General features: G+C 35.7%; 1 protein-coding gene across 3 annotated transcripts in view; it reads left to right on the forward strand.

Moving 5' to 3' along the window:
• Positions 1–18,451, forward strand: part of LOC142336205 (mediator of RNA polymerase II transcription subunit 12-like protein) — a 305,636-nt gene that overhangs the window by 129,282 nt on the left and 157,903 nt on the right. For all 3 annotated transcript variants that reach the window (XM_075384862.1, XM_075384864.1, XM_075384863.1), the window contains one exon: positions 1,648–1,936. In XM_075384862.1, the coding sequence (XP_075240977.1) occupies positions 1,648–1,936 (289 nt within the window). The remainder of the gene's footprint in view (positions 1–1,647; positions 1,937–18,451) is intronic.

Consider the following 18,451-nt stretch of genomic DNA (forward strand, 5'->3'; position numbering starts at 1 on the left):
CTTTGCAGATAATGTTTTTTTATAGCTTTCAAAAATATTTTTTGCTTGAAATTGTTCCTTTCGTTACCTGGTCCATTAGTTATAATTATAAAATTTGTTATTTGCTTTCTACGTTTAGGTAATTTTTTTTTCTTGAGTTGCAGGTTTTAATGAAAGACATTGTTTTATGATAGTTTTGATCTCTATTGTTTCACTATTGTCTCACTAATAGAGAGCACTTTGTCTCTATTTTTTCGTCGAATAAATTTTTTTTCGCTTTACCTCATTTTGCCGCTTTTTGCGACATTTTGCATGAAATCTTTTTGACTTCTGTAGGTCGCTAATTCTGCTCAAAGTGCTTTTAACAGCATTTGCTTAGCTATACAATCTAAAACGAACAGAATCAGTAGAAAATTGAAATCAATTAGAAACAGAATAACCCGTTAAGGCCCAATTTTAGATGTCCGCTAGTTGAATTATTTTCTTATTAATAGCCTCCGCCAGACTCTTAACGGCTTTTATTTAGGCGCTCTCCTTTTTTCAAATTCGCTTTAACTTTTGATCACGTTTTTTGTTTTACATAAGGCACGATTTTCAATAAGTTACGCATTGTAGTGAATGTGGTCAAGGTCAAAAGAGCAAAATCAAGAGATCACAGGAAACAGCATAGGCATACAAAACCCGTTCATTAAGTCATAGTGCATTGGGTTCTTTGAAGCGATTGCTGGCTGGTATTAGTGTTATGCTTATTTGCGTTCAGTTTAAAAGCTGAATTAAGTGTAGTTTTAGAATCTAACCAAATATGCAGAATTTGTACACCGAATAAAAAAAAAGATTTGACTCTTTTTGAAATGTTCTATCTTTTTTCTTTTTCAATCCCAATGTGCGTCAAGTAGGTCAACGGCGGCTATTTTCTGGCAGTTTGTCGGCTATATTAAGTCTTAGTCACTATCTGTACTGATTAATGGTATTCATACTAGCCCTTGTATCTTCTCATTAAGAAGCAGGTGTATGTCTAACAACAAATGGAAGTTTTTCTCTTCTTTCAATCCTAATCTGGTTTATGGGAATCAATGGCGGCTATTTTCCGGCAAGCTGCCGGGTATGTTTCTACAAATGTGATATTTACTGTCGAAAGCTGGTTTATGTGAACGTTTAGTTTGTTAATGGTTTTGGTTTTAATGACTTTGGCAACACTGTTCTCAAAATTATGAAAATGCTTATTTTGCTTTTGTTTTTCCCGTTTCGTATATGCTCAGATGACTATCAACGGCTGTTCTTCTAAAGAGGCGTATAGGCAGCTCGTCCGTGCATAGTTGAAATAAATTAAAATCGTCTCGGCAGTAAGTAGAAAAGCCGATCTCTTTCTAAGTTTTTTTACTTGCTATTCTTGGCGTATGATATTTGAAATTTTTTGTATGATCCCTTTATGATTTCCCGGAAATCATATATGATATTTGAATGACCACTAAGAATCGTATATGACCAAATATGTTGGGTGACCCGGGGTTAGGAGGCAATTATCATTTTTAACTAAATAGTGTCTAACAAAACGGAAACTATTTACTGATTGTTCTAACGAAATACAAACTCTGCTAAAACATAGCACAGAAAAAGCTTTTTCGAGTTCTCTGGTCCAATTTCATTTATAGGGTTAGTTTGTTTCAGCGTGGTTACAGCAGTGGAAGGTGTTAAAAGATCTCCGTCATCTTGCTCATCTGCAGAAAGGTGTCTGCTCCATCTTTTGGAACACATGATCAATTCATCGCACATGTTAAAGCAGTCCGTTGATCCACCAGAAAAATATGATCAACTGCTGACTTCGCTGAACCAGACACCAGCTGTGCCCAAGTTCCAAGAGAGCAGACCGCAGTCATCCTCCGCATCCGAAGATTCCTTCATTGCGAAAAGCTTCTTAGAAAAACCTTCAGATGTTGATGAAGACGCTCTGTGTCAGGTATGATTTATTCAAAGAATTTTCAGCTGCGCAGCCTTTTTGCGGTTTATAAATTCCAATGCGGAAAGGCTTTAAACTAATATTTTGATCGACATACTGCTTTGTAAGTAAACCGGTTTGAACATTAGACAAAGAGACTTTTTAGACATCAGGGAAACTTTTTTAAAATGAACGTTTTTGTAAATTAAGGGAATATCAATTAAATTACTGTAATACCCTGAATAAATTTGGGTATTATCCTATGGAAAAATGTCCTTATATGTTATACATATTTGTCTGTATATAGCTTGTATTTGTTGTAAACTTTTATTAATCAACAAACCTCAATGTCTAAAGAAAACTACAATTCCTGTCCTAACTACTAGAGTGTATTTACTATAAAAATTAAACTCGGAGTTTGTTTCAAAGCAGTAGGTTAAAGCTAATATACATATGCCTTGTTTATTATAGCTGCGAAGCTGTAAGCTGAGCGAAGCTATATTGCGGTGCTCTTGGGTTTTTTTACAATTCAAAGAATTTGAATTGTATTGGGGCGCTGTCTTTTTTCTTAAGATATGTTCACACATTTTCATGATTTTTGAAGTCAAATTAGAGTAGTGATTTTGGTCACGCCGAAACAGGAAGTGGAGCGAAAAAGCGAGTGGTTTTGCGGCGTGCAATTTTTTCGCTCTAAATTTAAAGCAGAGTGCGAAAGCGGTGTTTGAACAAAAATTTGCTTTCTCGCTAGTGGTTTTTTGTTCACATGCGGCAATTTCACTTTGATTTTTACTGTTTTTAATAGCCGCCCTCATCTTCTCAGCCGGCTATTATAGCGCTCCTATTTTTTTTTTTACTTCGTCGAATAAAAAAATGTTTCGCTTTACCTCATTTTGCCGCCTTTTCAACATTTTGCGTGAAATCTTTTTGACTTCTCTAGGCTAGTTTCTCTCTTCTCTCATTCTGCTCAAAGTCCTTTTAAACAGCAGCTGCTCAGGAAAGCAATTCAAAATGAACAGAGTCAGTATAAAAAATTGAAGTCAGAAATAGAAACGGGATAAACCCATAAAGCCCAATTTTAGATGACCGCTATTTGAACGTCGGTCCTATAAGTATTAGTTACCTCTCTCTAATGCTTATTGTTATTGATAGTAGCCCCTGTAGCCTCTCTCTAAGAAACATAAGTATGTTCAACTACGAAATGCCATCAAAATAAATCGGACTTAAAAAAATGTTTTTGTACAAAAATCTTTTTTTTTTCATTATCTTCTGTTATTTCAATCCCAATCATGCTTATTGGAATCAACGGCGGCTATTTTCCGGCAATCTGCCGGGTATGTTTTAATTTTTGGATCGGTTTTTTTTTCTAAATGGTTTTCCCAATCCATTCATAGTCCATTCTAGGTCTAGTTTTTTGTTTAGTTAGCAATGAAAATTCTTTGAATTGTACGTCAGGACTTGTCCTGCTATGTTTTTTGTTTCGGCGTCTGACGCTCATTTTTCGTTTTACATTTGTTCACACAGCAAAGCTGAAAAAGTCAAGTTTTCTGATTGACTTCTTCCTCTCACTAACGGCATTTGCGCGCATGACGTCATTTCTCACTCGCTTTGGCAAAAGTTTTTAAGTTATTTGCGTGATTAGATTTTGATCATACGTGACTTACCTCACTCAATAAAATGACTTTTGCACTTTAAAACTTAAGTTTAGTTTGAATTTGTTTAAGGTCAAAGGAACTCATTTGTGCAGTAGAGGTCCCTAATATGACGCTTCTGCGGAATGAATTTTATTTATTTATCGCTGAATGTTTTTTAGCCTAGTTTTTTGAGCGGCGTCGATTTTTTTTCAATTTAGATCTGTATCTGTTTCTTTCTCTATTACATGGCGCGCAGGTCTATTCTTTCGCAGCTATTACGGCAATCTGCCGGCTATGTTTTGATCATTATAACATCAGCAAGAAAATACTTAAAAGCCCGAGTGCGAATAAAAACGAACCAATATAAAGCTGTAAATGATCTTTTTTCTTAGTGGAGTGAAACTAAAGAGCTTCTGTTTATTTGCAGTTGAAACTGTCGGTCCTAGCACTCCAAATTCCTTGACGGCTCCCTTGTCATAAGCCACATTTATCCTGAAAGTAGGATAATTTTCCTTTTACCATGAAACAGGCTGTTAGATGTTGACAGGAGTGGCGACAGTTATATTCTAAAGAGAACTTTATTGGAAATTTTGATCATTATGTTTGAAAAGTTTCTTGATAAATTACAGTTGACAAACTGAATTAAAGAAATAGAATTTTCATTAAATCTTGTTTATGGCGATCCACGTGAACTAGAGACGCCTGCAGAAGTTCATTTCGCTTTTGTAAATGAAGAGATGCTTGTTAATAGCCGCCGTCAGTCTCTCAAGCGGCTATTATTTAGGCGCTATCCTTTTTTACAATTCAAAGAGTTTGAATTGTATTGGGGCGCTGTTTTTTGTCAAGATCTGTTCACACATTTTCATGATTTTTGAAGCCAAATTGGAGTAGTGATTTTGGTCACGACGAAACACGAAATGGAGCGAAAAAGCGAGTGGTTTTGCGGCGTGAATTTTTTTGCTCTAATTTTAATGTAGAGTGGGGAAAACGGCGTTTGAACAAAAGTTCGATTTCTCGGTAGTTGTTTTTTGTTCACATGCGGCAATTTATCTTTGATTTCTACTATTTTTTCGACTTTTCGGATCGGATGTTTTTTCTAAATGGTTTTCCCAATCCATTCATAGTTCATTCTAGGCATAGTTTTTTTGTTTGAACCAAATTTCCATTTTTCGCTAGTGGTTTTTTGTTGTTCACATGCGGCATTTTGCCATTGATCTTTTTAAAATTTTTTTGATCTGATTTTTTTAGAAATGGTTTTCTCAATTCACTCATGTTTATTTTTAGGTCTAGTTGTTTTGTTTAGTCAATGACAATTCTTTGAATTTAACGTCAGGACTTGTCCTGCTATGTTTCTTTATTCGCTCTACCTTTTGATCACGTTTTGCGTTTTACATAAGTCACTACTTTCACGTTTGACTTTTGCATTAACTCACTCACTCTTTCAACTGAATGGTTTTCAAATCCATTCACTCGATGAATAACGCACGATAGTGAATACAGTCAAGGTCAAAAGAGCAAAATTAAAAGAGACGGGATAAACCGATAAAGCCCTGTCATTGCCATTGAGAATTAGGTTATCAAAGTTCATTGGAATGTTTGCTAGCTGATATTGGTATTAAGCTTATTAGCTTTCAGTTTAGAAGCTGAATTAAGTATAGTTTTAGAATCCAATCGAAACTGCGCGTCGAATTAGAGAACTTTTTGACACTGAAAAAAAATTTAAAAAATTTTGGTCAATTTATTTTTTAATTTTTTTGTTTGTCACGATGTGAATCAAGCGCGTCAACGGTGGCTATTTTCCGTTAATCTGCCGGCTATGTTTATGGTTTTCCTTGGCCTTACTATTAAAAAGTAAAGTAATTGCAATCAGCTTTTCGAGATTCAGTTTTTTCGTTCAATAGTTAATTCTTTTACAAATTAAAATTATTTCGTTTCACTGTACTACGACCTCCAAGTTTCGGTAAACAACCCTCAGAAGAAAGAAAAAAATTGTATAACTGACCTTCAGATGAGAATGGAACTCAATGGATGAGTACAGTAGATGAAAGGGATAATTCAAAAACAGAACCTAAAAAACAGATTTGAGAAGGTGAACTAAGCTGCTGAAATCATGTACGTCAAATCACCGGTGCTATTTATCTATATTTCATCTAGTGCTATTCTTGTGCTGTAAAGTAATAGTTAGGGATGCCGTGTAATGGTTAGCAATGGCTCAACCTTTACCTTAGTCTTGGGCTAAAATGCACGGCTAAAATTTTATCGCTTCGTTCAGTACATACCCAAAAAATGCTTCAACAGTTTTGTCCAGTCAGTTGTTGATGCTCGACTATTCTGATATTTGGAGATGAAACTCCTTAATCAGGCGTTGTGGTAGAGACAATGAAATTGTTAGGGAACAGTTCATCTGGTTATCAAGTCATGGTTATCAAATCATGGTTATCAAATCAGACACGCAGAGACAAAGTACCTGAACGATGAAAAGACTCAAACGGGAAGTTGTTTAAGAGACTGAACAATGTGTCGAACGAACTATACGAAGTTGAACTTGTAAAATCAAAAATTGAGTACCACGAACCGATAATAGTCGGCTTTTTTATACTTCAGCATGCAAAATTACGTACTCATTCGAGGAATTGGAAATGGACACCGACTCCCTATACAGGGCTCTAGCTGACAATAAATTGTACGATTGCAATCGTCCATCTAAAAAATCAGAGTGCGAAGCTCTGAGGGAACAAGATTGTGATGATTCTTTCACAGCCGATGCTGTACAAAATTTCTTACCTAGACCTTGTTGCGATAAGCATAAAAAGCACGAAAAGCGTGAACCAGTATTGTTCAAGGAAGAATTTAGATGTACTTGAGTGATTGGCCAAAACCAATTTTTGCTACGATGCCAAATAGTATAAGTACAAACTCAGTAGCGAAGGACAAAATAAACTAACATTGGAAGAGACCGGAGATGGACAATTGGGAAAGTATCGCCGATTGATAAAGGAAATTATCTTTTTAATGTCTATAAATCGGTGATTTCGGACAATCAATCAATGCGTCGCTACCTATGAACAAACAGAGAAAGGACTTTCATCTTTTTATCCTAAACGACGAGTGTTCTGATGGAATTCATACTGTGCCCTTCAACTTGTAAATTACTTAATTGCTTATTTATATCGTGAGAGTTCTGTTGTGTTTGAAACTGCTTAAAGTGTGATTGATTTATACTGTGTCTGTTGTTTTGTACACCTTCATGATTCAGTTTTTAAAAAAAAAATGAGAAAATTAACATTTTTTAAAAAAATGTTAATTTTCTCATTTTTTAGCGGCTATACCTAAGCTTAATACATTGTGGCGTCTATACCCAATCTTAATACATTACGGCGGCTATGCCTAATCCTAATACATTGCGGCAGCTATGCCTAGTCTTACTTCATTGTGGCGCCTATTCCAAAAAAATTGTTGCATACTGAATTTTACAGGGAGGGGAACTATCCGTGCGCATTAAATACATTTACTCTGCGCTCTGCCTGTCCAATTCTCCTGCCTGTTTATTTCCCTGGCGCGCTACATGTACATTTCCCCTGCGCCACTTTTAAATGACCTCGAACAGGTTAATGACCGGCTCCCAAAAATCACCTTGATCGGCTCCTTCCTTACTACTAGAATCTATACCCTATCTTAATACATTAGGGTTTACCCTCACTCCTCAAATACCGCTATTATTGGCCTCCTCTTGCATTTTTACGAGGATTCGAATTGTATTGGGGCGCTGTTTTTTTTTAAGATCTGTTCACACATATTCATGATTTTTGAAGTCAAATTGGAGTAGTTGTTTTGGTCACGCCGAAACGGGAAATGGAGCGAAAAAGCGAGTGGTTTTGCGGCGTGAATTTTTTCGCTCTGATTTTAAAGTAGAGTGCGAAAATGGTGTTTGAACAAAAATTCGGTTTCTCGGTAGTGGTTTTGTTCACACGCGGCAATTTCACTTCGTTTTTACTGTTTTTTCGACTTTTCGGATCGGATTTTTTTTCTAAATGGTTTTCGCAATCCATTCATAGTTCATTCGAGGCATATTTTTTGTTTGAACCAAATTCCATTTGCTAGTGGTTTTTTTTTGTTCACGTGCGGCATTTTGCCACTGATTTTGTTTTTTTTAAGTTTTTTTTATCTGATTTTTTTAGAAATGGTTTTCTCAATTCACTCACGTTTCTTTCTAGGTCTAGTTTTTTGTTTCGTCAATGAAAATTCTTTTAATTGTACGTCAGGACTTGTCCTGCTATGTTTTTTATGCGCTCTACCTTTTGATCACGTTTTCCGTTTTACATAAGTCACTACTTTCACGTTTGACTTTTGAATTAACTCACTCACTCTTTCAACTTAGTGTTTTTCAAATCCATTCACTCAATGAATAACGCAAGATAGTGAATACAGTCAAGGTCAAAAGAGCAAAATCAAAAAAGACGGGATAAACCGATAATGCCCTCTCATTGTCATTGAGAATTAGGTTGTCAAATTTCATTAGGATGTTTGTTAGCTGATATTGGTATTAAGCTTATTAGCTTTCGGTTTAGAAGCTGAATTAAGTATAGTTTTAGAATCCAATCGAAACTGCACGTCGAATTAGAGAACTTTTTGACACTGAAAAAAAAAGAAAAAAAGTTTGGTCAATTTATTTTCTTTTTCTGTTTCAATCTCGATGTGAATCAAGCGCGTCAACGGCGGCTATTTTCGGCTAATCTGCTGGCTATTTTTAGAAATTTCCTTGGCCTTGCTATTAAAAAAGTTAAGTAATTGCGTCCAGCTTTTCGAGATTCAGTTTTGTCAATCATTAGTTAATTTTTTTTTTACAAATTACACTTATTTTCTTTCACTGCACTACGACCTCCAACTTACGGAAACAACCCTCAGAAGAAAGAAAGAACTGTATGACTGATCTTCAGATGAGAGTGGAACTCAGTGGATGAGTACAGTAGATGAAAGGTATAATTCAAAAACAGATATGGGAAGGTGAAGTAAACTGCTGAAATCATGTACGTCAAACCACCGGCGCTATTTATCTCTGTTTCGTCTAGTGCTATTCTTGTGCTGTAAAGTAGTAGTTAGGGATGCCATGTAATTGTTAGCAATGGCTCAACTTTTACCTTAATCTTGGGCTAAAATAAATGCACAACTAAATTTTAGCGCTTCGTTCAGTACATACCCAAGTTAAGCATTGTTTTTCTATTTTTTTTTTGATTTTTTGGGTCGGATTTTGTTCTAAATTGTTTCTCCAATCCGTTCTTTTTGGGCCTAGTTATTTTTTGTTTGAACCAATTTTCCATTTCTCGCTAGTGGTTTTTTGTCCACATGCTGCCAATTTCACTTTGATTTTTACTATTTTTTCGACTTTTCGGATGGGATTTTTTTCTAAATGGTTTTCCCAATCCATTCATAGTTCATTCTAGGCATAGTATTTTGTTTGAACCAAATTTCATTTTCTCGCTAGTGGTTTTTTGTTCACATGCGGCATTTTGCTAATGATTTTTTAAAAATTTTTTTGATCTGATTTGTTTTAGAAATGGTTTTCTCAATTCACTCATGTTCCCTTCTAGATCTAGTTTTTTGTTAAGTCAATGAAAGTTCTTTGAATTGTACGTCAGGACTTGTCCTGCTATGTTTTTTTTAATCGCTCTACCTTTTGATCACGATTTCGGTTTTACATAAGTCACTACTTTCACGTTTGACTTTTGAATTAACTCACTCACTCTTTCAACTGATTGGTTTTCAAACCCATTCACTCAATGAATAACGCAAGATAGTGAATACAGCCAACGTCAAAAGAGAAAAATCAAAAGAGAGGGGATAAACCGATAAAGCCCTGTCATTGTCATTGAGAATTAGGTTATCAAAATTCGTTAGAATGTTTGCTAGCTGATATTGGTATTAAGCTTATTAGCTTTCAGTTTAGAAGCTGAATTAAGTATAGGTTTAGAATCCAATGGAAACTGCATGTCGAACTAGAAAACTTTTTGACACTGAAAAAAAATTGGTCAATTTATTTTTTTCTTTTACTGTTTCAGTCCCGATGTGAATCAAGCGCGTCAACGGCGGCTATTTTCCGGTAATCTGCCGGCTGTTTATTGTTTTCCTTGGCCTTACTATTAAAAATTGAAGTAATTGCAACCAGCTTTTCGATATTCAGTTTTGTCTTTCAATATTTAATTCTGTTACAAATTTAAATTATTTTCTTTCACTGTACTACGACTTCCAAGTTAAGGGAAACAACCCTCAGAAGAAAGAAAAAATTGTATAACTGACCTTCAGATGAGAATGGAACTCAGTGGATGAGTACAGTAGACGAAAGGGATAATTCAAAAAGAGAACCTAAAAACAGGTCTGAGCAGGTGAACTAAACTGCTGAAATCATGTACGTCAAACCACCGGTGCTATTTATCTCTGTTTCATCTAGTGCTATTTTTGTGCTGTAAAGTAATAGTTAGGGATGCCGTGTAATCGTTTTTAATGGCTCAACCTTTACCTTAGTCTTGGGCTAAAATGCACGGCTAAAATTTTATCGCTTCGTTCAGTACATACCCAAAAAATGCTTCAACAGTTTTGTCCAGTCAGTTGTTGATGCTCGACTATTCTGCTATTTGGAGATGAAAATCCTTAATCAGGCGTTGTAGTAGAGACATTGAAATTGTTAGGGAACAGTTCATCTGGTTATCAAATCATGGTTATCAAATCATGGTTATCAAATCAGACACGCAGAGACAAAGTACCAGAATTTAGATGTACTTAAGTGATTTGCCTTTGTAGCAAAACTAATTGTTTTTACGATGCCAAATAGTATAAGTACAAACTCAGTAGCAAAGGACACAATAAACTGACATTGGAGGAGACCGGAGGTGGACCATTGGAGAAGTATCGCCGATCGATGGAGGAAATTATCATTTTAATGTCTATAAATCGGTGATTTTGGACAATCAATCACTGCGTCGCTACCTATGAACAAACAGAGAAAGGACTTGCATGTTTTTATCCTAAACGACAAGTGTTCTGATGGAATTCATACTGTGCCCCTGAACTTGTAAACTACTTAATTGCTTTTTTGTATCGTGGGAGTTCTTTTGTGTTTGAAACTGCTTTAAATGTGCTTGATTTATACTGTGTCTGTTGTTTTGTACCTTCATGATTCAATTTTTTTAAAAAACTTCGTGAATTTTCTCATTTTTTAGCGACTATACCTAAGCCTAATACATTTTGGCGGCTATACCCAATCTTAGTACATTACGGCGGCTATGCCTAATACATTGCGTCAGCTATACCTAATCTTACTTCATTGTGGCGCCTATTGGAAAAAAATTGTTGCATATTGAATTTTACAGGGAGGGGACTATCCGTGTGTATTAAATTCATTTACCGTGCGCTCAGCCTGTGCATTTCCCTGGCGCGCTACATGTACGTTTCCCCTGCGCCGTTTTTAAATGACCTCTAACAGGTTAATGACCGGCTCCCGAAAATCACCCTGATCGGCTCCATCCTTACTACTAGAATCTATTCCCTGTCTTAATACATTAGGGCTTACCCTCACTCCTCAAATACCGCTATTATTGGCCTTCTCTTGGTTTTTTACAATTGAAAGAGTTTGAGTTTTATTGGGGCGCTGTCTTTTTTTAAGATCTGTTCACACATTTTTTCATGATTTTTGAAGTCAAATTGGAGTAGTGATTTTGGTCCAAAACGGGAAATAGAGCGAAAAATTGAGTGGTTTTTTTGCGTTATTTTTTTCTCTAATTTTAAAGTAGAGTGGGAAAACGGCATTTGAACAAAAATTCGCTTTCTCGCTAGTGGTTTTTTGTTCACATGCGGGAATTTCACTATGATTTTTACAGTTTTTTCGACTTTTTGGATCGGATTTTTGTCTTAATGGTTTTCCCAATCCATTCATAGTTCATTCTAGGCATAGCTTTTTGTTTGAACCAAATTTCCATTTTTTGCTAGTGTTTTTTTGTTGTTCACATGCGGCATTTTGCCATTGATTTTGTTTTTTTATAATTTTTCTTCTGTTTTTTTAGAAATGGTTTTCTCAATTCACTCATATTCCTTTCTAGGTCTAGTTTTTTGTTTAGTCAATGAACATTCTCTGAATTGTACGTCAGGACATGTCCTGCTATGTTTTCTATTCGCTCTACCTTTTGATCACGTTTTCCGTTTTACATAAGTGACTACTTTCACGTTTGACTTTTGCATTAACTCACTCACTCTTTCAACTGAATGGTTTTCAAATCCATTCACTCAATGAATAACGCAAGATAGTGAATACAGTCAAGGTCAAAGGAGCAAAATCAAAAGAGACTGGATAAACCGATAAAGCCCTGTCATTGTCATTGAGAATTAGGATGTCAAAGTTCATTAGGATGTTTGTTAGCTGATATTGGTATTAAGCTTATTAGCTTTCAGTTTAGAAGCTGATTTAAGTATAGGTTTAGAATCCAATCGAAACTGCATGTCGAATTAGAGAACTTTTTGACACTGAAAAAAAGAAAATTTGGTCAATTTATTTTTTAATGTTTTTTCAGTCCCGATGTGAATCAAGCGCGTCAACGGTGGCTATTTTCCGTTAATCTGCCGGCTATGGTTATTGTTTTCCTTGGCCTTGCTATTAAAAAAGTTAACTAATTGCGTCCAGCTTTTCGAGATTCAGTTTTGTCAATCATTAGTTAATTTTTTTTAACAAATTACACTTATTTTCTTTCACTGCACTACGACCTCCAACTTAGGGAAACAACCCTCAGAAGAAAGAGAGAACTGTATAACTGATCTTCAGATGAGATTGGAACTCAGTGGATGACTACAGTATATGAAAGGTATAATTCAAAAACAGATATGGGAAGGTGAAGTAAACTGCTGAAATCATGTACGTCAAACCATCGGTGCTATTTATCTATGTTTCATCTGGTGCTATTCTTGTGCTGTAGAGTAATAGTTAGGGATGCCATGTAATTGTTAGCAATGGCTCAATATGTATCTTAATCGTGGGCTAAAATGCACAGCTAAATTTTTTTTCGCTTCGTTCAGTACACTACAGTACCTAAAGAATGCTTCAACAGTTTTGTCCAGTCAGTTGTTGATGCTCGACGATTTGGAGATGAAAATCCTCAATCAGGCGTTGTAGTAGAAACTCTAAAATTGTTAGGGAACATTTCTTCGGGTTATCAAATCATGGTTATTAAATCAGACACGCGGAGAAAAGTACCTGAACGATGAAAAGACTCAAACGGGAAGTTGTTTAAGAGACTGAACAATGTGTCGAACGAACTATACGAAGTTGAACTTGTAAAATCAGAAATGAGTACCGCGAACCGATAATATACGGCTTTTTTATACTTCAGCATGCAAAATTACGTATGCTGCAGCTTCATTACTACTTTTTCAATAAATTTTGCTATTTGGAATCATTCGGGGAGTTAGAAATGGACACTGACTCCCTATACTAGGCTCTAGCAGACAATAAATTGTACGATTGCAATCCTCCATCTGAAAAAGCAGAGTCGGAAGCTCTGAGGGAACAGGATTGTGATGATTTTTTCACAACCGATGCTGTACAAAATTTCCCACCTAGAACTTGTTGCGATAAACATAAAAAGCACGATCAGCGTGAACCAGTATTGTTTTAGGATGAATTTAGATGTACGTAAGTGATTTGTCTTTGTAGCAAAACTTATTGTTGCTACGATGCCAAATAGTATAATTGAAACTCAGTAGCAAAGGGCATAATAAACAACATTGGAAGAGACCGGAGGTGGACCATTGGAAAAATATCGCTGATCGATGGAGGCAATTATCATTTTAATATCTATAAATCGGTGATTTTGGACAATCAATCACTGCGTCGCTAACTATGAACAAACAGAGAAAGGACTTGCATGTTTTTATCCTAAACGACAAGTGTTCTGATGGAATTCATACTGTGCCCCTGAACTTTTAAACTACTTAATTGCTTTTTTATATCGTGAGAGTTCTGTTATGTTTGGAATTGCTTAAAATGTGCCTGATTTATGCTGTGTGTCGTTTTGTACCTTCATGATTCAATTTTATAAAAATTTATATCAATTTTCTCAATTTTTAGCGGCTATACCTAATTCTAATACATTGCGGCGGCTATACCCAATCCTAATACATTGCGGTGGCCATGCCTAATCATAATACATTGCGGCAGCTATGCCGAATCGTACTTCGTTGTGGCGCCTATTCCAAAAAAACTGTTGAATATTGAATTTTACTGGGAGGGTAACTATCCGTGCGCATTAAACACATTTACTGTGCGCTCTGCCTGTGCTATTAAAGACTTTGAATTGTATTGGCCCCGTCTTTTTTAAGGATCTGTTTCCACAATTTAATGATTTTTGAAGTCAAATTGGAGTAGAGATTTTGTTCACGCCGAAACAGGAGATGCAGTGACAAAACGAGTGGTTTTTTGGCGTTAATTTTTTTGCTCTAATTTTAAAGCAGAGTGGGAAAACGACGTTTGATTAAAAATTCGCGTTCTCTCTAGTGCCTTTTTGTTCACATGCGGCATTTTGCCATTGATTTTTTAAAAATTTTGATCTGATTTTTTTTAGAAGTGGTTTTCTCAATTTGCTCATGTTCCTTTCTAGGTCTAGTTTTTTGTTTATTTGAAGTCAATGAAATTTCTTTGACTTGTACGTCAGGACTTGTCCTGCTATGTTTTTTTATTCGCTCTACCTTTTGATCACGTTTTGCGTTTTACACAAGTCACTACTTTCACGTTTGACTTTTGCATTAACTCACTCTTTCAACTGATTGGTTTTCAAATCCAATCACTCAATGAATAACGCAAGATAGTGAATACAGTCAAGGTCAAAAGAGCAAAATCAAAAGAAACGGGATAAATCGATAAAGCCCTGTCATTGTCATTGAGAATTAGGTTATCAAAGTTCATTAGGATGTCTCCTAGCTGATATTGGTATTAAGATTATTAGCTTTCAGTTTAGAAGCTCAATTTAGTATTTTAGAATCCAATCGAAACTGCACGTCGAATTATAGAACTTTTTTACGCTGGAAAAAATAGAAAAAAGTTTGGTCAATTTATTTTCTTTTTCTGGTTCAATCCCGATGTGAATCAAGCGCGTCAACGGCGGCTATTTTCCGGTAATCTGCCGGCTATGTTTATTAATTTCTTTGGCCTTACTATTAAAAAAGTGAAGTAATTGCAACCAGCTTTTCGAGATTCAGTTTTGTCTTTCAATAGTTAATTTTTTTTTTACAAATTACAATTATTTTTTTTTTCACTGTACTACGACCTCCAAGTTTAGGGAAACAACCCTCAGAAGAAAGAAAAAATTGTATAACTGATCTTCAGATGAGAGTCGAACTAAGTGGATGAGTACAGTAGATGAAAGGGATAATTCAAAAACAGAACCTAAAAAACATCTGGGAAGGTGAAGTAAACTGCTGAAATCATGTACGTCAAACCATCGGGGCTATATCTCTGTTTCATCTAGTGCTATTCTTGTGCTGTAGAGTAATAGTTAGGGATGCCATGTAATTGTTAGCAATGGCTCAATATGTATCTTAATCGTGGGCTAAAATGCACAGCTAAATTTTTTTCGCTTCGTTCAGTACACTACAGTACCTAAAGAATGCTTCAACAGTTTTGTCCAGTCAGTTGTTGATGCTCGACGATTTGGAGATGAAAATCCTCCATCAGGCGTTGTAGTAGAAACTATAAAATTGTTAGGGAACATTTCTTCGGGTTATCAAATCATGGTTATTAAATCAGACACGCGGAGAAAAGTACCTGAACGATGAAAAGACTCAGACGGGAAGTTGTTTAAGAGACTGAACAATGTGTCGAACGAACTATACGACGTTGAACTTGTAAAATCAGAAATGAGTACCGCGAGCCAATAATATACGGCTTTTTTATACTTCAGCATGCAAAATTACTGCTGGAGCTTCATTACTACTTTTTCAATAAATTTTGCTATTTGGAATCATTCGGGGAGTTAGAAATGGACACTGACGCCCTATACTAGGCTCTAGCAGACAATAAATTGTACGATTGCAATCCTCCATCTGAAAAAGCAGAGTCGGAAGCTCTGAGGGAACAGGATTGTGATGATTCTTTCACAGCCGATGCTGTACAAAATTTCCTACCTAGAACTTGTTGCGATAAACATAAAAAGCACGATCAGCGTGAACCAGTATTGTTTAAGGATGAATTTAGATGTACGTAAGTGATTTGTCTTTGTAGCAAAACTTATTGTTGCTACGATGCCAAATAGTATAATTGAGACCGGAGGTGGACCATTGGAAAAATATCGCCGATCGATGGAGGCAATTATCATTTTAATATCTATAAATCGGGGATTTCGGACAATCAATCACTGCGTCGCTAGCTATGAACAAACAAAGAAAGGATGTTCATGTTTTTATCCTAAACGACATGTGTTCTGATGGAGTTCATACTCTGCCCCTGAACTTGTAAACTACCTATTTGCTTTTTTATATAGTGAGAGTTCTGTTGTGTTTGGAATTGCTTAAAATGTGCCTGATTTATACTGTGCCTGTCGTTTTTTACCTTCATGATTCAATTTTATAAAAATTTATGTCAATTTTCTCAATTTTTAGCGGCTATACCTAATTCTAATACATTGCGGCGGCTATACCCAATCCTAATACATTGCGGCGGCTATGCCTAATCATAATACATTGCGGCAGCTATGCCGAATCGTACTTTATTGTGGCGCCTATTCCAAAAAAATTGTTGAATGTTGATTTTTACTGGGAGGGGAACTATCCGTGCGCATTAAATACATTTACCGTGCGCTCTGCTTGTACCATTCTCCTGCCTGTTCATTTCCCTGGCGGGTTACATGTTTGCGCCACTTTTAAATGACCTCTAACAGGTTAATGACCGGCTCCCGAAAATCATCCTTATCGGCTCCTTCCTTACTACTAGAATCTATACCCTTTCTTAATACATTAGGGTATACCCTCACTCCTGAAATACCGCTATACCCTATCTTAATACAGGTTCTACAACCTCCCGGTGGACTGTGGTCCAACCTATTAAAACTGCTTTGGTAGCAATCGGAGCCCAAATGGACCAATCCCTTCAATGTCCCAGAAAAGCATTCAACAATTAAAATTAAGCAGTTAGAGATGCCAACGAGTTGCATTTCTTCCAACGACATTACCGTTAGAACAGACGAATGGCATGGCTAATTAACTTTTGTACTATAAATAATATATCAAATTTTTTTGGGCTGTTTATCCATCATCTTTGGCGAACATTTCAGTGGCTACTTCTCACAATTATTATTTATTGTCTAATTTTTCAAACAAAAATTTCAAAAAGTAGCGTAGTTGAATACCATTTATAAATTTGTTTTTTTTCTTATTGAAAAAATATCCTTATAGGATATATATATATATATATATATATATATATATATATATATATATATATATTTTTAAATATTGCTGATATTTGATGTAAACTTTTACTAATCAACAAACCTCAATGTTTAAGGAAAAACACTTTTCCTGTTCTAACTACTAGAGTGTATTTACTATACAAATTTATACTCGGCGTTTATGTTGTATATTTTAAATCTTATATACATATTCCTTGTTTATTTGATCATAATTACATCAGCAAGAAAATATTTAAAAGCCTGAGTGCGAATGAAGACGAACCAATATCAAGCTGTAAATCATCTTTTTCTTAGTGGAGTGAAACTAAAGAGCTTCTGTTTATTTGCAGTTGAAACTGTCGGTCCTAGCACTCCAAATTCCTTGACGGCTCACGTCTCATAAGCCACATTTATCCTGAAAGTTGGATAATTTTCCTTTTATCATGAAACATGCTGTTAGATGGTGACAGGATTGGCGACAGTTATATTCTGTCAAGCATGTCATGCTGTAACAAATTTCCCCTAAGTAATTTCCCCATCTTTTCCCTTAGTTGAGTGAAACTGAAGATCTTTTTCTTTGCACTTGAAACTGTCGGCCCTAGGACTCCGAATTTCTTGACTGATGCCGTCTCATAAACCACATTTCTCCTCGAAGTAGGATAAGATTCCTAATACCATTAAACAGGCTATTAGAAATACTTGAGTGAGTTTTTGTGAAAAACTTTTACAATTGAAATACAACGTTACTTGGCGCTGCTTGGCGAACATCTTGGTCAAAAATATTTATTACTAGCCGAGAAGCTGTAGTGAGGCTTTTATTGATCTCATCGCAGTTTCATACGACTTGTAGAGGTTTTGGGTATTGCACTGGTTTTTTTTACTTCGCAAAGATTTTGGATTCTATTGGTTCTTTTTTAAAAGATGTTTTCACACATTTTTCCATGACTCTAAGCGTTTGAAACGGAATAAACACGCAACGCGCAATGGGTATCAAATGTCATCAGAGGCCCTCCCCCAGCTGGTTTCGGTATAGATTCAAGTGCTGAGGGCGTTGAAATTGCTGGGAAGGCCTACACTGAAGATTAAAATGTTCATTAGTTTTTTAGCCCAAAATTGTTTTTTTTATTTTTGTTAGATGGGTATTAGATTGACGTTAGTCAAAGTTAATAAAGGTCTTTTAATTTACATATTTTCTTTAAAATGGCTCTTTAAGTTTGTTTTTGTTATCAATATCGTGCATTTTATTTCGAAAGAGCTCATTGTTAGAGCTTTTTCCTCGTATAGATTTACAATCCGAACCTAACCCTTGTAACTCAGCAAATGACTGTTTGTCAATTGATCTATCCACGGATAGGCCTTCGTTACGCTATTTGATAAAAACTGCGCCGCTTTTTTGACCGCTTACGATATACCATTTTAAACTGGCAGATAAAAGCTTAGAACTAATCTAGTAGCGCATTTTACGTTATTTGTCGGCTAAATTT

Source organism: Convolutriloba macropyga, chromosome 3, assembly GCF_964194025.1.
Source record: "Convolutriloba macropyga chromosome 3, txConMacr16.3, whole genome shotgun sequence".
Taxonomy (NCBI): Eukaryota; Metazoa; Xenacoelomorpha; order Acoela; family Convolutidae; genus Convolutriloba; species Convolutriloba macropyga.